The 23,051-nt window shown below is 37.8% G+C and overlaps 5 protein-coding genes across 10 annotated transcripts in view; 4 read left to right on the forward strand and 1 right to left on the reverse strand.

The window, feature by feature from the left end:
• Positions 1-23,051, forward strand: part of LOC123878323 (zinc finger protein 2 homolog) — a 364,832-nt gene that overhangs the window by 242,617 nt on the left and 99,164 nt on the right. The gene's annotated exons all lie outside the window — the stretch shown is intronic.
• LOC123878314 (zinc finger protein 436-like) overlaps positions 1-23,051 on the reverse strand; it is a 382,404-nt gene that overhangs the window by 189,658 nt on the left and 169,695 nt on the right. The window lies entirely within an intron of this gene.
• LOC123878376 (transmembrane emp24 domain-containing protein 5-like) overlaps positions 1-23,051 on the forward strand; it is a 152,677-nt gene that overhangs the window by 16,253 nt on the left and 113,373 nt on the right. The window lies entirely within an intron of this gene.
• On the forward strand, positions 5,041-9,603 carry LOC123878362 (zinc finger protein 845-like). Its single transcript, XM_045925558.1, has 5 exons — positions 5,041-5,247; positions 5,906-6,490; positions 7,706-7,831; positions 8,148-8,270; positions 9,399-9,603. Exons 1-5 carry the CDS (start codon positions 5,128-5,130, stop codon positions 9,594-9,596), a joined length of 1,152 nt encoding a protein of 383 aa, XP_045781514.1. The 5' UTR covers positions 5,041-5,127; the 3' UTR covers positions 9,597-9,603.
• LOC123878317 overlaps positions 12,054-23,051 on the forward strand; it is a 28,592-nt gene continuing 17,594 nt past the window's right edge. Inside the window, exons 1-2 of one of the 4 annotated variants that reach the window (XM_045925480.1) lie at positions 12,898-13,240; positions 13,471-15,282. In XM_045925480.1, the coding sequence (XP_045781436.1) occupies positions 13,506-15,282 (1,777 nt within the window). In that variant the 5' untranslated portion in view covers positions 12,898-13,240; positions 13,471-13,505. Of the gene's footprint in view, positions 12,594-12,897; positions 15,283-23,051 lie in introns of those variants that run through there. The other 3 variants (XM_045925481.1, XM_045925487.1, XM_045925479.1) reach the window with 3 other exon arrangements.

Here is a 23,051-nt window from a genome sequence, read left to right on the forward strand (position 1 = left end):
CATTGTCAGCTGCACTGCCAGGCGATTTGGGTGGTTAGTAAGCCTTGTTTTGTAGTTGCAACTATAAGTTAGAATTTCTTCCTTTACTGTGTTAATGTTTAAGTGCTCATGAATTTCCGATATTTGTAGGAACCATGGCGCGTTGGACAGTTGTTTCAAAATATAATTTTGAGCTCTTTGTATAATTTGAGTGTCCTTCCCGTCCTCACCTATGGTGCTGAAACGTGGACACTGACAAATGGCCTTGTTCACAAATTCAAAGTTGCTCAGCGAGCTATGGAGAGGGCTATGTTAGGAGTTTCCCTGAGGGATAAGATCCGAAATGAGGAGATCCGCAGGAGAACCAAGGTCACTGACATAGCCCAAACTATTAGCAAGCTGAAGTGGCAGTGGGCAGGCCATGCCTGTCGTAGAGGCGATGGCCGTTGGAGCCGGAAAGTCCTTGAGTGGAGACCGCGTTTGAGCAAACGTAGTGTGGGACGCCCTCCAGCACGATGGACCGACGATATAAAGCGGCTGGCGGGAAGTGGCTGGATGAGGAAGGCTGAGGACCGGGTGTGGTGGCGCTCTATAGGGAAGGCCTATGTCCAGCAGTGGACGTCCACAGGCTGATGATGATGATGATGATGATGTATAATTTGAATATTGGAGTTGCATGCTGATCCCCAAAGTTGTATGCCATATGACCATATTGGCTTTATTATTGCTTTGTATATCAGTAACTTGTTGTCTAGAGAGAGTCTGGAGTTCCTTGAGAGCATCCAGTACAGTCCTCTATATCTATGATAGATCTCATCCCTCTTTATTTGGACATGTTTCTTCCAGGTTAGCCTTCTATCTAAGTGCATTCCCAGGTACCTAACGTTGTCGCTTTGTGGAAGCTGATTGTTACGCAGCGAGACCGGAGGACAGTTTCCTCGACGAAGAGTAAATGTTATATGGACTGATTTTGAAGCGCTCGTTTTTATCCTCCATTTTGACAGCCATTTGTCGATCTCATTTAGTCCACGTTGCAGAATAGCTGAAGCTTCTTCAGGAGATTTACTGCGAGCAAGAACAGCTGTATCATCCGCAAATGTAGCCACAGTGACATCGTCAATTTGAGGTAGGTCACTTGTATAGATTGTGTAAAGCACAGGACCTAGCACTGAGCCTTGTGGCACGCCAGCTGTGATTGGGTGAAACGGTGAAGTGTATTCACCTTCTTTGACTTGAAATATTCTATCAGTCAGGTAGGATTTCAATAGACCGAAGAATGTATGAGGTAGTAGCGATTTAATTTTGAATAGTAGTCCTGTATGCCACACTTTATCAAATGCTTGCTGCACATCGAGGAAAGCAGAAGAGCAGTATTCTTTGTGTTCCAGTGCATCTCTTATTGTTCTGCATACCCTATGTACTTGCTCAACAGTTCCATGATGCTGCCGGAAGCCAAATTGATGGTCTGGGATGATACATCTTGAGCAGAGTTCTTTCATAAGCCTTTGCAACACAACTTTTTCACAAATTTTTGATATCACCGGTAATAAACTGATTGGTCTGTATGAGGTTATTTCTTGAACGGGTTTACCAGGCTTTGCTATCATTATAATTTGCGAGACCTTCCACAGAGCTGGGAAATAACCAACACGAATGATGCCATTAAATAAAATGGTGAGGAACATAATACCTTTTCGCGGTAGTTCCGATAGGACTCTTTTATCAATTAGATCAAAACCAGGCGCTTTCTTGCCATCCATACGTTTTATTATGTTAATAATCTCATTTGGGTTGGTTGGCGTGATGGGCAGATCCAACTGGAAAGGCTGACCAAGGACGTCTTCTATATCTGTCTCGTCACTGTCTGGATCAGTTTCATTTGGTGTGAATATTTGGGCCAAGTGGTTTCCAAAAGCATCAGCTTTTTGTTGCTGGCTTCTGGCCCATGTGTTGCCCTCCAATCTAAGTGGTGGCTTGGGGTCTGTAGGCTTATTTAAGTTTTTACACGCACGATAAAGGGAGTAATTAGTAACACTTGTTGCTGTCAACGATTCCAGATATGATTCTGTTAGAGTATCCTTTAATTTAGCTATGGCGTCTTTAAGGTCCTTAATTGCTTTGTTAAGTACTGTTTTGTCTTCTGGGTGTCTACTAATGTGCCATACTCTTCGTAGTCTTCTTTTTTCCATTATTTGAAGTTTAATTTCGGATGGAACTGATTTATGTCTCGGTGAAGAATTGGATATTTCTGGTGTACACTTCCAACAAGCTGGCTGAACAGTAGTCATAAACTTAGTAGTAGCATTATCAATGTCTTCCTCAGATTTAAGCGCTATTTGTAGTTGAAGCTCATCATTTACTATACCACGAAACGCCTCCCAGTCAGTTCTTTTGTTATAAAGTTGTAGCCTTTTCATACTGTTTGTTACTTGGGCACTCATGGTCAGTATCACTGGGATATGATTTGAGGAACCATCTAAGGTTGAACTGATTGTGAAGAAGAGTCGAGACAATCCCTTATAAATGAAGAAGTCTAGAACATCAGGCAGTCTATTTGGGTCTGTAGGCCAGTGCGTGGGTTCTGGTGTTGCAATAGTAGTAAGGACGTTTTTATCCACACTCTTCTTTAGTTCCCTTCCTCGAGTGGTTATTAGCCTGGAGCCCCAATGGAGATGCTTGGAATTCCAGTCACCACCAACAACAAAGCGGTTACCAAGGCTACCAAAGAACTTTGAAAATTGTTCCTCAGATATCCTGTGTTTTGGTGGACAGTAAACAGCTGAGATATTAAAAGGGCCATTTTTGTCCGAAATAGATACTGAAGTTGCTTGGATTTGTTCAGTGCTGTATTGGGGTAGTTCATAGTGCTCTATTGTTGCTTTTATGATGACTGCAGTTCCTCCATGTGCAGTTCCATCTGGGTGATTAGTGTGATAGATATTATACCCTTTTATCTTTATCAGACTGTTACTAACAAAATGTGTTTCTGATATGAGGAAAATATCAAGTTTGTGCATATGAAGTAGTATTTCTACTTCATCTTTGTTGGGAGATAATCCATTAATGTTCCAAGTACCTATTTTTAAACCTATTTTGGTGCCTTTGAAATTAACGTTGTTATGAGTTGAAGCAAGGTACTCATTTGTTGTAGGAGAAAATCAATTTTTTCAGATTGCTTGATAAACATGTGTTCTAATGTTTTATATGCATTTGATTCTGTATCTGACTCTTGTGGCTTTGAGTTGGTAGCTTCAGCATATGTTTTCTTTTCTTTTGGGTTTCGATTGGCTGGTGGTCTGCTACTGACGGAATTTAAATTAATTGGATGAGATATTTTATCACTGTCTTTGAATGTTTGGTGGTCTTGCCCTTGTTTTTTAGGGTATTGTTTTTTGGTTTTCCTGTTGAGGATTTCTTTGTACACCTCACACCCTTTGTAGTTAGCTGGATGAGGACCCAGGCATAGAGCGCACATGGCTGGTGTATTGCGATCAGTTTTTGTGCATGTTGAGGTTTTGTGAGCTCCTGCACATTTAACACAGCGGTAAGGTTTCATGCAGTAGTTTTTTGTATATATTTTTTGTATATTTTTTGTAGAATAATAAATGTAAACATCATATTAGCATCACATGTAATATATTTTAATAATAAAAAATGTTTTAATAATTGTTTTTTTATTATTACAATACCTAAGGAGTAAGATTGTTCACACGCCAATGAACTTCAAGTTTATCTGTAGTATAAAATCTCATCAAAATCGGGTTAGCAGTTTTTAAATCGGTCACAACTCACAACATAACGCATGACCCTTTTATATCAATAATTACAGTGCCCTTTTTAACCAATACAGAAATAGTTAAATCAAAATAATTATATGTTACAATCTTACATTACCTAAGTAACTATGTAGATAATATTTTTTTCGTCTATTCAATACTGTGAGTTTGCACTGACGAAACGTTTACATAAAAACATGTTGAAAACTCTGTTTTCTGTTAACACATTGCCTGCCCATATTTTTCGCCGAGTGCCATCGACACTTATGTGTGACGTGGTGATCCTGTGCCGTCGACACGCATACGCGTCGTTGAAAAAAACAATAAGGCCCAGTCTAGGGGTTTTGTGACAGGTCATAAAACTGCGTTGATATTGTCTTATAATTTGTTGAAGGGGAATTTGTTTTTAACATTTCTCTTGAAATCATCAGAGACTTTGCCCGCGAAATTCCAAAATTTGGTTTTTCGCAATTTGTAAACTAATACGACAAAGTAGCCTTACGTCATTCTGATAGCCCCAATGGCAGTATCATATCCACAGGTTTATATAAAAATCTTTACTTGAAAGTGTTCACTTTAAGAAAGTAGTCAAAATAATGAGTTTAACGTGAGCTCCTCACAAATTATTCGATAATCTGACTAATTAAATTTGAATTTCGCGGGCAGACCCGTCTCATGCCTGGATATTCTGCAGTGCTAATGGAAATCCAGCAAAATAAGTTACCTATGAAATGAGCTTTATTAAACTTTCACAGTACCTATGTTTGACGTTTTATAGAGAAAACTCACAGTTGTTCTTTCAAAATATGGGCATACGAGGGGCATAACTACATGTCCGCTATTTTTTTATATCCTTTGAAATGAGTCTTCCATTCGTTGGACGATTGGATTGTGTACAGAACGTTTAAAAGCATAGACAGTTTAATTAACCTGCGTAGTGATTACATACTCTTTGTAACCGGACTTCGTCTGTGGTGGCGTTTGCGGGCGCGCGTGCGGTGCTTTTTTGGAGTGTGTTTTTGTGAGAAGTGGCCGGTTTTTGTGTTCTGCTGGTGTTTTTTGGTGGTGGAACTGACTGGGAAGCGCTCTAAAGGGGCGCCGCGTGTATGTCGGCGGGCTCCGGCACAGACGAAGTCCATACTGAGCGTAGCGAAAAATCGTAGGTCTATGATACTTATACATAGTTTCCATAACTTGTAAATAACTACAAGTTTGACATTGGCTAATCAGTGTAAAGCCAGACGAGAAAAAAAATAGGTCTGTGATACCAAACAAAAATCTAGAATTGTCTATGATCAATTGTTTTGCAAACAAAACATTATTTTTTGTTGTTATTTTCAATATAAAAATAAAAGGGTGCTAATCTAAGGAAATGTATCCCTGTAATTGCTGTAGAACATGTTTAAGCACCCAAAACTTGCATCCTATATTCATAATTCCCGAGCAAAGTGATAAATATACGAAAGCCATTCACACAGCCACCGGTGTAAAGGTAAAGTGGAATAAATTAAATTATTAGACTGTTAAAATTAAATGAAATGGTAAATAAAAAAAATTGGACAGTCCTTCCTTTATATTAATGAAAAAATCATGCATATTGACCGCGTAATCTCAAAATAATCGGTGTTTAAAATTATAACATGGCATTTAACATTGATTGCTTGTTTTTTGTTTACTTTCACAAAAACTGCTGAACTATATTTTTATCACTAACCCCCGACCCAAAAAGAGGGGTGTTATAAGTTTGACATGTGTATCTGTGTATCTGCCTGTGGCATCGTAGCTCCTAAACTAATGAACCGATTTTAATTTAGTTTTTCTTGTTTGAAAGGTGGCATGATCGAGAGTGTTCTTAGCTACAATCCAAGAAAATTGGTTCAGACGTTTGAAAGTTATCAGCTCTTTTCTAGTTACTGTAACCTTCACTTGTCGGGGGTACTATAATTTTTTTTTAAATTTTAACTGAAGCTTGTTTAACAGAAATTATGCATTTATAATAAATAGATAATGGCTACAGTTTGATTTAAAAATCCAAAAATATTTATTTGTGTTGAATGATAAAAGTTTTTACCTATTATGAATATGCTTAATATTACAATAAGATATTCCTCTGAGGGTGGTTAATGTTAAAGATATTTTCAACTTCCCAGGTAGAAATCAACGATAACATGCCACAAGAAATGTGCCTTAACTGCATTAATTTTATTAATGACTCGTTAAAATTCAGAAGAATATGTGAAGAAGTTCAGAACATGTTACTTGAGAATAAATGCAATGGAATAAAATTAGAGACCTCTAAATTCAAAACGGAAGACAGAAATCCTTCAATAGATATCACGGATTCTTATGATGATGATTTTAAGGATTTTGACGATAATATAACATTAGATACGTTACAGTTTCACGAAGTGCCTATTCAGAATCAAACTGATAGTAACGAAAAAATTGTTGTAAATACAATTGAAAATCACGAGCATGTGGATAGTAACGAAAAAATCATCGCTGAAAATGAAATTGATAGTAAAGTAATAGAAATAGTAGAAAACCCAATATTATTCAACAAAAAGAGAAAAACAAGAGTCAAAACAGTGAGAAAGAAAGAGAAAAGAGATGAAAGTTGTAGCATTAAAGTGAAAGAGGAGATAGAATGTGAATTCTGTCATAAAATCCTAACATCTAAGCTATCTTTAAGAAACCATTATAAAATACACACCGGTTTTGATATAGTTTGTGAGGTATGAATGTACTTATACTATTTATCACGATTATCAACTCAGTGCTGGCTCACTACTAAGAACGGATCTCCTCTTGGAATGTAAAGGTTTTGCCCATCTTTCTTTCTTCTCTCTGGGCTGGTTTCCGCACTTAAATGTTTCCGTCTGTTGTGCGTGCGTTGCCCCTCCCCGCCTAAGTCTTCACTCCAGCCATCCAAGCTTGCTCCAGAAGCCGAGCAGACCGCCCAGGTTGCCGAGGGAGGTTTTGGCCATAGTCAACCACGCTACCCAATTGCAGAATAGCAGAATTCACATACCTTTGAGAACATTATGGACAACTCCTTACAATTTTTTTCTTCACTGTTTAAGCAAGTAATATAGCTTAAAATGCTGATATTTCGGAAAGAGAGGTCGGACCTCCCAAATAGAAGGCTGACATCTTTAACAATAGCACAGAATCCATAATTTTTTTTTATAAATATTACAATAAAACTTAAAGCTAGCCTTACTAATATTATAAATGCGAAAGTTTGTCTATCTGCTAGCTTTTCACGGCCCAACGAATTGACCGATTTTGATGAAATTTGGTGCAGTGTTAGCTTACATCCCGGGGGAAGACATAGGGGGCGCTAGTATCGACTATAACTAATAAATTAGTCGATACTAAAACTAATTTCTTAAACTGGACCCTTTCAAATAAAGATTTTTGTATAAATCTGTGAGGATGATACTGCCATTCACACAATTAAAGTGCCATAAGCCTACTTTGTCATATTAGTTCACAAATTGCGAAAAACCAAATTAAATTTGAATTTCGCGGGCAGGCCCGTCACATCCACCTCAGATTTATGCAAGCGGCATAAATCTGTCTCGTTTTATCATCACACTAATATTATAAAGGTGAAAGTTTGTATGTGTGTGTGTGTGTGTGTGTGCGTGTGTGTGTGTGTGTGTGTGTGTGTGTGTGTGTGTGTGTGTGTGTATGTTTGTTACTCCTTCACGCAAAAACTACTGGACGGATTTGGCTGAAATTTGGAATGGAGATAGATAATATCCTGGATTAGCACATAGGCTACTTTTTATCCCGGAAAATCGAAGAGTTCCCACGGGATTTCGAAAAACCTAAATCCGCGCGGGCGAAGTCGCGGGCATCGGCTAGTCTAGTATGTACTACTATTCACTAGGTAATTGGTGTGTATTGAAACATAGTGAGGACTATATATTTCTGGTTTCCAGCATTGTGGAAAGAAGTTCATAACTCGTCGGCTCCTGCTGATGCACTGCAGAGCCAAGCACGGCTATGAGAAGACTGACAAGTGCTCCTACTGCGACTACCGGGCGTCCAACGCTGAGCAGGTCAAGGTGACGAGCTAGTATATATGTGATAATATTACCTAAGTTTATAGATGTACTAGCTGATGCCCGCGACTTCGTTCGCGTGGATGTAGGTTTTTTAAAATTCCCGTGGGAACTCTTTGATTTTCCGAAATAAAAAGTAGCCTATGTGCTAATCCAGGGTATAATCCATCTCCATTCTAAATTTCAGCCAAATCTGCCCAGTAGATTTTGCGTGAAAGAGTAACAAACACACACACACACACACACACACACACACACACACACACACACACACATACAAACTTTCGCCTTTATAATATTAGTGTGATGTGATTTGCAGATACACGAACGTCTGCACACGGGCGAAAAGCCGTTTGTGTGCAAGACGTGCAGCGCGGGCTTCCATCGCAAGAGCAGCTACCTGCAGCACGTCGCCATACATCTGCCTGAGAAAACTGTGCAGGTACCTACCCCACACATTGCTACTATGTATGTATTTATCTATACCGGAGATGGATAATACCCTGGATTAGCACATAGGCTACTTTTTATCCCGGAAAATCAAAGAGTTCCCACGGGAATTTTAAAAAACTTACATCCACGCGAACGAAGTCGCGGGCATCACCTAATTCACTAATAAAATAGACTTGTCGGATTACAACGGGTGCCGGATTAGACAGGGGCCGGATTACCGGGGGTCCACTGTATAATAAAATTGTAGAAAAGTGGTGTCTGTACAATGGAAATATATAAAAAAAAAGTAGCAGTGGTTGTTATTATATTGATGCCGAACCCGAAATTGTAATTAATTTTTTTTTTGTCTGTTTGTCTTTGTGTTTGTGCACGCTAATATCAGAAACGGCTTATTCGATTTAGATACGGTTTTCACTAATATATTGTCGTAAGCTTCACTTAACATTTAGTGTTTATTTCATGTCAATCGGTTCATAAATAAAAAAGTTATGTCAATTTAAAGAATCACGGCGAACATTTTTAACGTACAGAGTACGTACTACACGCCTCGCGCCTGAGCGTCCGTGGCTATATAAAGCGCGTTGATTCCACGCGAACGAAGTTACGGGCACAGCTAGTTCAAACTAAATTTTACATTATGTATTAATATTCTTCATTGCTCGAATGTATTAATTAATTATTCTTCATTGCTAAAGTACGAATGTACTTACTACTAACTTTACATGTGGAATTTTATAGTGTGGCTATTATCCCTAAAGTGAATGAATTGACAGGTCTATATCTAATGCTATACTTTTCCGCAAGCATTTTGAAGGCGACATACTTAGATCTGTCATTTTAGTTAAGTTGAGAGATTGTATAAAACAGAATCAGCCAGCGATGTGTTTATTTTATTTTATTTATTTGGGACAATAAACTATTACGTATTATATATTTAAACTATAACTTAAATCTATGGTAAAATTAGTTAATATTTAATCAACTACACTACCCACAGCTTAACAATAGGACTAGGGTGACAATATGAGGAACTACTTAACCTAATATAAACAAAGAATTTAGACTGTAAAAAAATGTAAAAATGATCTAATCATTCGTTTTTCTGTATCATTTCCAGTGCGACCAATGTCCAGCGAGGTTCAAATCAGTGACACTGATGCGTATCCACAAGAACCGTCACCGGCCGTCGCCCTACACGTTCAAATGTGGCGTGTGCAACAACAGCTTCGCGAGACGACGCAACGTTGCCAGACATCTGCAAAGAGTGCACGGGCTGACCCAAGACCATCATATACACAGGATTAAAATACATTGAAGCAGTGACGGATACATCCGAGCAATGACGAGTAAATAGTTACTGTGCGTCCACACACTGATCTACTCGCGCTATTAATCGCAACGCGCCGCACTAGGTCGCGTGCCTTTCGAACGACGTCGAAACTGTGGCAGCGTGCGCGCTATTGCATACTTACCAAAAAATAGGGAGCGATGGGCGTGAACGAGGAACACGCGAGTAACGCGGCCACACTACGTCCCGCTCCATCCCATGCCACACGGACAGTGTGTGGACGGGGGTAAAGTACAGGATGAATAAAATAACTTGGCCAGAAGACGAACCGTCGAGAGATATTTGCAAAATATTCTCGTGCTAACCCAAAATCATACATACATAGGAATAAAATATATTGAAGCAATGGAAATGGTTGAAATGACGGAATAATTAATAAATTGTAGCAATAAAAAATATAAAATTGTATACTACATTATAGAAAAGAAATATTAATACATTAGAGCAATACAGGATCAATACATTCGAGCAATGAAGAATAAAGCACAGACAAACACAACAGCTCTGCCAGACGACGCAACGTCGAGAGAGCTCACGAAGTTGCAAAGAGTTAACGCAAGACTATCATTACAGACATCAAGACAGGATTAAAATACATTGAAAACTGTTAAATGTTCAGATGGCTGAAATGGGTTAATATAATTAATACATAGTAGCAATAAACGTTTAATACATTTGAGCAATGGAGAATTAATGTATACGAACAATTAATAAATACAGTGAATCACAGACAAATAATAGCTCTACTAGAAGACCCAACGTCGCGAGACAATGCCATCATAATGTACACATGATTAAAATACATTAAGGCAATGGAACATAAAATCAATACATAAAAACAAATTGTAATCAAATGAAATAACACTTTATGTATCAGAAATAAATTTATTTCATCTTATGTGTTTTCCTTAAATCAACATATTTTATTTTATCTCATACATCCCTAGCACTGGTGTTGTGATTATGTCATAACATGACAATCCATACTAATATTATAAATGCGAAAGTGTGTCTGTCTGTCTGCTACGCTTTCACGGCTCAACCGCTGAACCGATTTGAATGAAATTTGGTACCGACTTAGGTTATTTTCCGGGGAAGGGGAAGCGATAAGGCCGCCAAATTGTACCTATATTTTGTTGAGCTTTGTATGTGTTTTTCTGTACTAATTTTGTGGTGTACAATAAAAGTATATTCATTCATTCATTCATCGATGTTAATTTTGATATTTTAACTTGCGAAACATAAGCCTCTGATTATAAAAGGTATGGTTGATACAGCTATTAATATTATTGTACACGGTTGGTGTAAGTGCATCAATCAACTGTTAAAAGGCAAAATAATTAAAGACGAAAATGATTCTGTCAAAGCACAGGCTAGGGCATATTATACTAGAAGATACAAAAAATAAAATTATGAAAAAACTTGCAAATTTTTCTTTTCACACTAATATTATAAAGGCGAAAGTTTGTACGCGTGTGTGTGTGTGTGTGTGTGTGTGTGTATGTTTGTTACTCCTTCACGCAAAAACCACTGGACGGATTTGGCTGAAATTTGGAATGGAGATAGATAATATCCTGGATTAGCACATGCGTCCCTGTAATTGACATAGGCAACTTTCATCCCGGAAAATCTAAGAGTTCCCACGGGATTTCGAAAAACCTAAATCCACGCGGGCGAAGTCGCTGGCATCGGCTAGTAATCAATAATTTGTATCCTGTTCCCAGGACAGCGCCAGTTTCCCTCAGATTTGAACCAGACTATAGTTGAAGACATGAAGATCCAGTATCCATCAAAGTGGAAATGGAGATGTGTTTAGACACCAGCAGATTATTGATTGATGTGTTAATTTTATAATAATATTTTCTTTTCATATTGGATTGGTCAGCTAAACACGTCTTTACATGTCTACTTTGATTGATACTGGTCTGAAGTCTGGTTCAAAAGGGAACTGGCGCCAAACCGCGATCCAGAAAAAGTAAAAATTATACAGCGCCATCTATTGCATTATTATTGTTATTGTACTACTAGCGACATCTTTGAGGCAGCAGATTAAGCTTTATTCCCTTTTCCTAGTTATATGGTAGGAGTGGCTTATCTATACCCGTTATTAGTATATTATAATGTGTAAATGAGAAAGGACTCGCCATATTTGCTGTGTCAATAAGGAACTTTTCAGCGAACGTTCCATAAAATTATCATAGATGTCTCTGAATGCATAGCTCGCCGCGAAAGGCGCACAATATATGTTTATGAATCATGGATTATTCAAGCGAAATTATCACAAAATGCTTTATTGATTCTGAAATTTTTGCGATGGCATACTTTTGGCATTTTCTGTAGTCTAGTTTGGCAGATTTTTAGCCAGTGTTGGGCAAATTCGCCATTTTTGAAATGGCCACACTGGTGAAAATATCGTGAAAGATATAAAGTGACAGCTCGGTCACGGTAACGTAACGTAACCTATATCGGTACTGAAGTATTCAGTGAAATTAATATTAAATACCTACGTTATTTTTGGAACATTAAAATAAAATACCATGGCCGAGGTTATATGGAATATGTTTAGCAAAGAGTCGATAGAAATCAAAGACAACGATAGGAAGGTGAAATGCATCCTGTGCGAGAATATGGTGAATTATACCGTAATATCGGACTTGAAACAGCATCTCATCAAGGAACATTCGAACTATATTAACGTGCTGGAGTTGAAAACCAGAAGATCGCGAAATAAGGTCTTATCCATATGGAATCATTTTACGCCTACGGAATGCAAATACTTCGCCGAATGCAATCACTGTAAGAAGGTTCTCTCGTACAGAACCACGACAGCCAATTTGAAAAAGCATTTAACACGAGCCCACCCTGAGATAAATTGGAGATCTGAGGTCACTGAGACTATCAAAACTGAAAGTGCTTCAAAATACGATGATTCTGAAGACGGACAGTCGGATAGTGAACAAAACAGTAAGTATATATACCTATCTAATACCTATCACTACTTTATAATAATAGTTAAAGTAACCTACCTAGTGATTATTTGACCTCAGTACCGTGACAAATTAACACTCATGTATTGTTAATACATAGTTCTCCTTATGCCCTGTAAGAGTGTAATACGTAACAACACACATTGATTTTACTGATATGTTATAATGAACTCTAATGCTTGTTAATAGGATTGTGTTTCGATTCTACACAGATCTTCCTCGGTTATTGCTCCTTGTTCTTTGCCCTTGGGCAACGTGTGTGAGTATAGACGGATATAGTGTGCGAGTGAGAGGCCGTGAGGAGCGCCGCCATTTCGTTTCAGCACGGGACGCGTTGTAAAAATATAGCGTATCCGAACATAGGTATCGAATAAAAATGTTGCAACTTGCAACGTTAGGCAGTTATCGCTTAATAGCAGATGCCGCCAGATGTTATAGCTTGTCTAATGTCGGGTTAAGTTTTGTCTTTCGTCTTGGCTGGATAGTGCATAACGCGAGATAATAAATAATAGGTCGTTATAACTAATAATAACGTTAAAATAGTGCGGTAACCATAAAATTGTTTACAGTTATTTGTAACATAACGTTAAAAATAGTTTAAGTACTGAATTTGTAACGTTATAGGTTTGTTATAATTCAAAATATTTTTATTCAATTAGACTTTTACAAATACTTTTGAAACGTCAAAAGCATCTACCACTGGTTGGGAATGCCTAATGTTACATGATTGAACTTGTTGACTCAGTCCAGCATTGCGCGGCTAGAAATACTGAATAGCTTGTAGCTAGCTGTTTTTTTTATATTACGTATTTGATGACTGTGATTTGTGAATAATTACTAAATTGTGAATTCAGTTGATTAGATAAAGTGATAATTAAATAGATTGAAAATGCCTAAACGTAATAGTAATGGACTAATATGGGATTTTTTCGAAAAGTCTGGAGCTGGTGACAAAACCGCATTTTGCAATTATTGTAGTAAAAAGCTGTCTTACCAAACCACAATAACCAATCTAAAACATCATTTGGAGAGGCAACATAAGTCGGAATACATTATTTTATCAAAACTAACACAAGAACTAACAAAGCAAATTGAATTTTCCACTACACTTCGAAATAAAGTTTCGAAGTCTAAACAAAATGCAAAGAAAGCGTTCAACACCAATTTGCTGATTTGGAACTCTTTTGCGAAATCATTTGATGGCAGTAAAACCGTCACTTGCAATTATTGCAGTAACACATTATCTTATATCAATACAATAGATAATTTAAAAGCACATTTAAAGATTAAACACAAGGAAGAATATAATAAGCTTTTAAATTTAACAAAACAGGAAAAGTCTGCTACTGCTTCTGAAAAGTCAACGTCTGATGACGAAGGCAAGGAATTCAAATTTGAAAGCGAAGAAGTTGGGAATGTGCCTAGTACGGCAGACGAGGAAAAAGAAGACAATATAAGAAATGATTCTAATAGCGATCTACCCGTATGGAACTTTTTTGAAAAATCCAATAATGATGATTCAACCGCTACTTGTAATGATTGTGGTAACTCAGTGTCCTATGAAACATCGATAGCAAATTTAGAAGAGCACTTGAAAGTAAAGCACATTTCACAATATAATAATTATTTAGATTTCACAAAGCAGCCTGAACCGCTGTCAATGCATAACAATTCAACATCTGATACCGAAAAACAGCGTGAAACTCGCACTGATGAGCCGATATGGAAATTTTATACAAGATCAGACAGTAGTGGAACTGCGTTTTGTAACTATTGTGATATCACCTTGTCTTACACCACTTCAATAACTAATTTAGAAGAGCATTTGAAGGACCAACACGACTCTGAGTATAATAGTCTCTTAAATTTGACAAAACAACTTGAATCTGATCCCCCATTTGAAGATTTTGCATATGAGATTGAAGAAACTGAAAATCTGTGCAATAGTCTTGCAATGTCAGAAGAGGAAAAGGAAATCTGGAACTTCTTTGAGTGTCATAATGATAATATTGCCGTTTGCAATTTTTGTAGCCACGAATTGTCATACAATCATTCGATAGCTAATTTGAAATTACATTTAAAGATAAACCACATAACGGAATATAATAATTTTTCAAAGGCATTACAGCTAGAGGCCGCACCTAAAGATGTACGTGAGAAATCTGAAAGAAAAGAGAACAGAACAAGTTTCAGTGGAATATTATGGAATTTTTTTGAAAAGTTAAAACATGGCAATAACCTTTCCTCATGTAATTATTGTAGTAAAGAATTATCCTACAATGCTACAATAGGCAATTTGAAAAAGCATTTGAGGCGGAAACACGCTGAGGAATATGAAATTTTTTCAAATCTGTCGAATGAGCTCGCGACCAAAACTCCAGAAGGAACTAAAATGCGTAATCTCAATAATTTACGAATATGGCACTATTTCGAAAAATCCAAACGTGGCGACAGAATCGCCATTTGTAAATATTGTAATAAAAAGTTCTCCTGTAGTACTATAACTAATTTGAAGACACACTTGAAACGTAAACACATTGGGAAATATCGAGAATTTGTTAAGGAAGAACGTCCTACGTCGATTAATCGTCGCCGGCTAGTATCAATGTCTGATAGGAGTACCACGCCGGAGTCAGAAATCGGCAATGGAGGATATCCAGAGACAGGTAAGCGATTATTGACCGCAATACCACAGTTCACGTCAGTTAAGGAACTTCTAATTAACATCGAGGGTTCAACATCACTAATAGGCGTCAAATGTTAGTAGGTACATCTGACGAAGGTACTAGGTAGCCCTGTTCTTTGATTTTACGTTATATTTGAAATATCGTCGATTTAGAATCAAACCGAGAGTTCCCTCACTCTAATTCACTCTGATAATACAGATAGGCCCGTTCTTTAAGCAAGCTATGTTATTTATATATGTAGTTACTAGCGGATGCCCGCAGCTTCGCCCGCGTGGATTGGTCAGATCCCCTGCAGCATCAGGATTGAGGAGTCGGACACCAAATTTTTTATGAAACAATGTGGCAAAGTTCCTCTATCGATAAAAAAGAAATGACGCAAATCGGTTCAGAAATCTCGGAGATTTCGGTGTACATAGGTAGAAAAACACAACTCCCTTTTTGAAAGTCGGTTAAAAAAGTAGCCTATGTTACTCCCTGGTCAATTCTCTACTTGTCTGTGAAAATCCCGTCAAAATCGGTTCAGCCGTTCCGAAGATTACCCTTTTCAAACAGACAGACAGACAGACAAAAATTTTAAAAACGTGTGATTCGGTGTTGGTATCGTTCAAATAACCATATGAGCTTAATATGAGGTAGTTATTTCGAAATTACAGACAGACACTCCAATTTTATTTATTAGTATAGATATCGTCGATTTAGAATCAAACCGAGAGTTCCCTCACTCTAATTCACTCTGATAATACAGATAGGCCCGTTCTTTAAGCAAGCTATGTTATTTATATATGTAGTTATAACGTATAAGAAACTAAACTTTATTTCGTTATAACGTTATAAATTATAACGTAGCGTTAAATTTTTTTTTTACTTTTTTGTGTTTGTGGTTATTGAAGTCGGTTTTATTTTTCTTAATAAAAATTTTTATTTCACAATTTTTAGTGGCCCCACTGTACTTTAATATGCTATGCCCAGTTAAAACCCTACTGTTTACTAAGCTATTACACTGATCGCGAGCAATTTGCTCTTATCCATTGAGGAGTTCTGTTCTCCATCTCCGAAGATATTCATCAGATCTTCACCAAATTTATATGGGACCACCTGCACAGTATACCCTTTCAAGCAAAAAAAATAATTTCCAAATCGGTCTAGGGGTCTTTGAGTAATCGGGGAACATACATAAATTAAAAAAAAAATACTTACGAATTGAGAACCTCCTCCTTTTTTGGAAGTCGGTTAAAAATTGAAACACATTTTTTTTTGAATGACGGTTTTCGGATTTATTCCTTTACTTGTGCTATAAGACCTACCTACATGCCATATTTCATGATTCTAGGTCAACGGGTATACCCTACCCTATAGGTTTTCTTGACAGAAACGACGTACGGACCGACAGACAGACAGACAACAAAGTGATCCTATACGGGTTCCGTTTTTCCTTTTGCGGTACGGAACCCTAATAAAAACACTCAAAATAAATCATTAATGATCAAAATATTTAAGTATTAAAATAAAATAGTAGGTGTTTGTCAATGGTAAGTATATATTTATTTATTTCCCGTTGATATCTTTGACGAATTTGAAAGTTAACAACGAGTAATGATTTTTATTTAAACATATTAACATCTCAATTTGTCCGGATTATACTGTTCATACGTGACTTCTTGAATCACGCCATTCAAGCTACGTCATAGATAAAATACAAAGAATTATCACCCTTATCACAATATAACACGTACTAAAATAGCTTGCAAACTTTGATTGTTTACGTTTCTTATGCATTCTAAAATGGAGTACATGTATTGAGGTTCGTTTGAATTTGATACTTATGCAGTGTTGATAAGGTTGATCATTGATTGCAGCCTGTAGTGTTTATTTGAACGTGATGGCCGTCGCACAGTGTGCTACTGTAGAAAACTTGTAGACAAAAATAAGATTCTATTATTAGAACTGTTAGGAATGTTGTTATTATGTATATTATTATAAAAATAGAATATATTGTGTGAATATATATACAATATACATACTTTATCGTATCTAAGTGTCTCAGTCGTAAAAATATGACCGGAAGTCAACTCTACGACTTGACATGGCCAATTAATGTGCGAACTGGTAGTTCATAGATTTGATTCCCAGTAGGGAATTATTTTCTGAATTTATTTTAGTCTGGTTTAGTTGCGAATTGCGACTCTGGCAAAATACTGTGCTGCAAAGCATGTGTTTCACTGAGAGATTAGAGCGTTCCGGTATGATGTCGCGTAAACAGTATTTAAGGAATAAGAAAAAAAAAGAAAAAGTACCTAGCATAATATGTGTTAATCTAAGATATAATCTATCTCCATTCCAATTTCAACCAAATCTGGCCGGTTTTTTCGTAAAAGAGTAACAAACACACACACACACACACACAAATGCAATCTTTATGTTAGCTCGCCACCGTCTAAATTCTAATAGCATCATTACTTACCTACCATAAGTTAAGATCGCAGTCTAGTCGTGTCAGTCTACAGTTTATGACAAAATTATCATAAACCCGAAAAAAGGCTAAATATTTTACGTTGTTATAGAAGTTTTAAAAAATAGGGGACTTCAAGGCCTCTTTATTAAAATGTCCTTGACATTTTTATTTGTTAAGTTCACAATAGCATGACTGTTGTTCGGAAGGGGGACATTGCTGAAGTATTGCTGCATTTTTAACCGACTTCCAAAAAAGGAGAAGGTTCTCAATTCGTCGGAATCTTTTTTTTTTAATTTTTTTTTAATGTATGTTCCCCGATTACTCGAAGATCCCTGGACCGATTTGGAATTTATTTTTTTGTTTGAAAGGGTATACTGTGCAGGTGGTCCCATATAAATTTTGTGAAGATCTGATGAATATCTTCGGAGATGGAGAACAAAACTCCTCAATGGATAAGAGCAAATTGCTCGCGATCACTGTAATAGCTTAGTAAACAGTAGGGTTTTAACTAGGCATAGCATATTATAGTACAGTGGGGCCACTAAAAATTATGAAATAAAAAAATTCTCAAGAAAAATAAAACCGACTTCAAAAACCACAAACACTAAAAAGTAAAAAATAAGTTTTGTTTAGCTACACAATATTATGTAATGTACCTAGGCATGAAGTCGGGCGAGCTAACACTCTTGGATTTCTACTCTTTCGCTTTCATATAATACCCCACTCGGTATAGTTACCTTACTTTGAAAATTGAAACACATTTTAATTTTTTTTAAATGATGTAATCACAAATTCGCGGTTTTCAGATGTATTCCTGTACTTGTGCTATGAGATCTACCTGCCTGCCAAATTTAATGATTCTAGGACAACGGGAAGTACCCTATAGGTTTCTTGACAGACACGACGGACAGACAGACAGCAAAATGATCCTATAAGGGTTTTGTTTTTCCTTTTGAGGTACGGAACCCTAAAAATCAGATCTATTCAAAATGTGTCCCACTGTGCACCCCAGTTCGACCTACGCCATGTAGTAAGAGCGGCAACGTCGCGCGGGAGGTGGCCATATTGATCAATTCTATAAATGGACTTGCTTTACCTGGATCGAGGGATCCTTTGAAAGCCCTGTTTTATATTCGTCTGGGATATCAGAATTCTGAATAGTCAATCACACTGTGTGTGTGTGTGTGTGTGTGTGTGTGTATGTTTGTTACTCCTTCACGCAAAAACTACTGGACGGATTTGGCTGAAATTTAGAATGGAGATAGATAATATCCTGGATTAGCACATAGGCTACTTTTTATCCCGGAAAATCAAAGAGTTCCCACGGGATTTCTAAAAACTAAATCCACGCGGGCGAAGTCGCGGGCATCGGCTAGTAGTTAATAGATCATCACCTGTTTAGATGAAAACAAGTTTGAAAAAGTGTAAGTTTTACAATTTTCGATAGATGGCGATAGTAGGTAGGTCCTAGTCATGTCACCTAAATAATATTATTATGATCGTTTGATCCTACTTATTCTGTACTAGAGGATGCCCGCGGCTTCGCCCGCGTGGTCTTTTTAAATCCCTTATTATCTTTTTGATTTTCCGGGATAAAAAGTAGCGTATGTCCTCCCCGGGATGTATCCCAAGTCTGTACAAAATTTCATTAAAATCGGTTGCACCCCTCTATTTCGGTCGGGGGTTAATAAGAAATATATAGAAAAAAACCAAATAAAAAGGCTATCTATCACCAGCACAGTAGATATCCCCCGTCGATTGGGATTAGGGTTGCCAGTTGCCTTCCAAGCCCACTTTATGATAATGTATTGCACTTTATTTCGGGCAAAAGTACTTTTTTTGGGCAGAAGTAGGTACCTAATTTAAATTTTACTAACTGTTCTGCCAGGCGTCGCTCGGGTGAAATTTAATTTAGTTACCTATAATTATTAAATTCAAAAGCACCTGTGAAGGTTTATTTAAATAAAAAATCATTCTATTCTATTCTAACATTATAGCCTATGTTATGTTACTTCTGTATAAAGCCTCGATAGCTCAACGGTTAAGGAGCGGACTGAATTCCGAAAGGTCGACGGTTCAAACCACACCTGTTGCGCTATTGTTGTATCCACTCTTGGCACAAGCTTTACGATTAATTGGAGGGGAAAGGGGAGTATTAGTTATGATTAGCATGGCTAATAATGAGTAATAAGGACATAGACAGAGTGGACTAGACTCTAGAGTGAGGCAGCTCTCGGTTTGATTCCGATTCGACGATATGTCAAATATTAGGCTATGGCGGCGTAAAATCATAGGAAAATAGAGCTACATTAGGGCTATCTGCGTCAAATGTTACTAACAGTTTGACGTTGAAGCTTCGACGTTTCGTTAAAAGTTCCCCGATTGTCGTAGGGACTTCACCGCACACTCGTATGATGTCGTCAGTCAGTCGTGGGGAAAGGTCTTCCTTTCCATCTAGCACTTTGGGATCCCAAGGTCTATCGGTTTGACGAACTATGTGTCCAGCCCATTGTCACTCGAAACCCGTTGAGCTATATCGGTTACTCTAAAGATTAAAAAGAAAAATGGTTGTCTGTAAAGTCGGTTTACTGACGATAGTTGAACGTGACAACAAAGGCCGATTGTGCTTCTTTGTCGCTCGTTCCGCGCTCTCGCTTGCACTTCAAGCCTTACATGGAACGCCTCAGAGCGAGGTAACGCCGCATGAGTCATGTCAATTATAAGACGTTGTCACGTCAAAAAATTTAGTCTATGGGTTACTCTAAAGAAGGGTCCTGCCCATTGTCACTCGAAACCCGTTGAGCTATATCGGTTACTCTAAAGATTTTAAAAAAAAAATTAGTCTATGGGTTACTCTAAAGAAGGGTCCTGCCCATTGTCACTCGAAACCCGTTGAGCTATATCGGTTACTCTAAAGATTTAAAAAAAAAAATTTAGTCTATGGGTTACTCTAAAGAAGGTGGCAGCCCTAGTCGTGATGTTTACGCGCACGGAGCGGCAACGTCGCCTTTCTCTTGAACGGGTTATGGAGTCTCGAATAAACAAGCTGGCTGACTGGTTGCTTGATTTCCACATTTCGTAAGCGACTCCATCTACTCACTGCCACTTCGGTCGTAGAAAGCCATTCAATTCAATTCAATTCAAAATATTTTTATATGATCCCGTGGGAACTGTTTGATTTTCCGGGATGAAAAGTTGCCTATGTCAATTACAGGGACGCAAGCTACCTCGGTACCTTTCATACGAATCGATCAAGTGGATGAGTACTTAGGAATCCCGCGGGAACTGTTTGTTTTTCCGGGATAAAAAGTAGCCTATGTCCTTCCCCGGAATGTATCCTAAGTCTTTACAAAATTTCACTAAAATCGGTTTAGCGGTTGAGCCGTGAAAGCGTAGCAGACAGACAGACAGACAGACAGATAGACAGACAGACACACTTACGCATTTATAATATTAGTATGGAAGTATGGATTATACTGAGTGTAAGCTGTGATAGCCTAGTGGTTAGAACGTCCGCCTCCTAATCGGAGGTCGGGGGTTCGATCCCGGGCACGCACCACTAACTTTTCAGTTATGTGCGTTTTAAGCAATTAAATATCACTTGCTTTAACGGTGAAGGAAAACATCGTGAGGAAACCTGCATGCCTGAGAGTTCTCCATGTTCTTAAAGGTATGTGAAGTCTGCCAATCCGCATTGGGCCAGCGTGGCAGACTACTCACTCTGATAGGAGACCCGTACTCAGTAGTGGGGCGGAAATGGGTTGATCATGAAGTAGTTTTGAATCGTCAAGAGCATCTACCACTGGTTCAGAATGCCTTTCCTACCGAGAAGAACCAGCAAGAATTATAATCTACTACCTGACTTTACTACTGATTTAGATTTCTCAAAGTCCCGTAGGAAATCTACGATTTTCCGGGAGGAAAAGTAGCCTATGTGTTAATCCAGGGTATAATCTATCTACATTTCAAATTTCAGCCCAATCCGTCTAGTAGTTTTTGCGTGAAGGAGTAACAAACATACACACACACTCATGTATGTGTGTGTGTATGTGTAAAATCAAAGAGTTCCTACGGGACTTTGAAAAACCTAAATCCACGCGGACGAAGTCGCGGGCGTCAGCTAGTACATTATAATTCACACTAATATTCACACTAATAGGTATTATAAGGGGGACAGTTTTTTGTGTGTATGTATGTGTGTGTGTATGCTTGTTACTCCTCCACGTATGAGTTGAGGTTATTTTTATTAGTAGGCAGGTACCTACTGTATACGGTCCGTAGGAGAACCACAGGAGAACTCCGGTTCTACGGATCTCTAAACTAGCGGCACGCTATGATGGCCGGTTTGACGTTTGTCCGCTCATGAAGTTCCGTATTAATTGATAACGACTTTGAAGGAAATAATTGTATTACTTTATTGACGATAGTGATGTGCAGAGATTCATAAATTTTATCGAATGTAGTTTTAGGTTTAGGACTCAAAATTTATTTATTAAGTTGATTTCTTAAATGTATACAAGTGTAGAAAAATCAGTTTGCACCATTTAAGGGGTGAATGTACTTGTGAATATGAACAATTTTCACTATGTGGACAAACCTCTGAAATCGCAAAAAAATATCAATAAATTTTTAAAAATGGAATCTAATACGATCGTCACATAGGATCGCTGGCTAGCACAACTACTACCTCCGGCAAACTCGCGTCAATGCTCAATGCAAAACAAAGCAGTTTCGAATTGACGTTGCTTCGAAAAGTATAAACTGTCAGTGCAATGCGATTGTGATATAGTTTTGACCTGGCTTTGGATTTCAAATATTGATACTGCATTACTGTTGACCCTTGCTCGTTAATTTGGACTCTGTTCAAGCCCTTTGTTGTGGATTTCGTCGATATGACCGAACGTACGCAGAGAACTGTTCTAAATAGTCAGACACGTGAGTTCGTAATACGCCTTCGTAACTATTTCGATCGTGAAGCTCAAAATGGAGGGCCAATTTTACCTATAACGTCAGTGGTTGAACGCGTAGCTGATGCGCTTAATATTGGACAACGAACTGTTAGACGGATAACTAAAAAAAAATATGGCGAGACTGGCACAGAAGAAAATAAACTTCACACACCAAAAAAGAGAAAACGAGCAAAACCAGTCGTAGGCATCGATAGCTTTGATGCCGATGCTATCCGAAGACATGTTTACGGCTACTATTTACAGAAGGAGTATCCAACAAGAAAAAAGTTGGTGCATTCACTGAAGGAAGCTGGATTATTCTTCGGTGGGGAAAGTTCTTTAACGAA

The sequence above is a fragment of the Maniola jurtina genome, chromosome 26 (assembly GCF_905333055.1).
Source record: "Maniola jurtina chromosome 26, ilManJurt1.1, whole genome shotgun sequence".
Taxonomy (NCBI): domain Eukaryota; kingdom Metazoa; phylum Arthropoda; class Insecta; order Lepidoptera; family Nymphalidae; genus Maniola; species Maniola jurtina.

Excerpts from the sequence above, each read along its gene's own strand:
- LOC123878362 (XM_045925558.1), top strand. The coding sequence starts at position 5,128 with ATGTATCCCTGTAATTGCTGTAGAACATGTTTAAGCACCCAAAACTTG. Across the intron at positions 6,491-7,705 it reads GTTTTGATATAGTTTGTGAG|CATTGTGGAAAGAAGTTCAT; the intron begins GTATGAATGTAC and ends TCTGGTTTCCAG. Across the intron at positions 8,271-9,398 it reads TGCCTGAGAAAACTGTGCAG|TGCGACCAATGTCCAGCGAG; the intron begins GTACCTACCCCA and ends TATCATTTCCAG.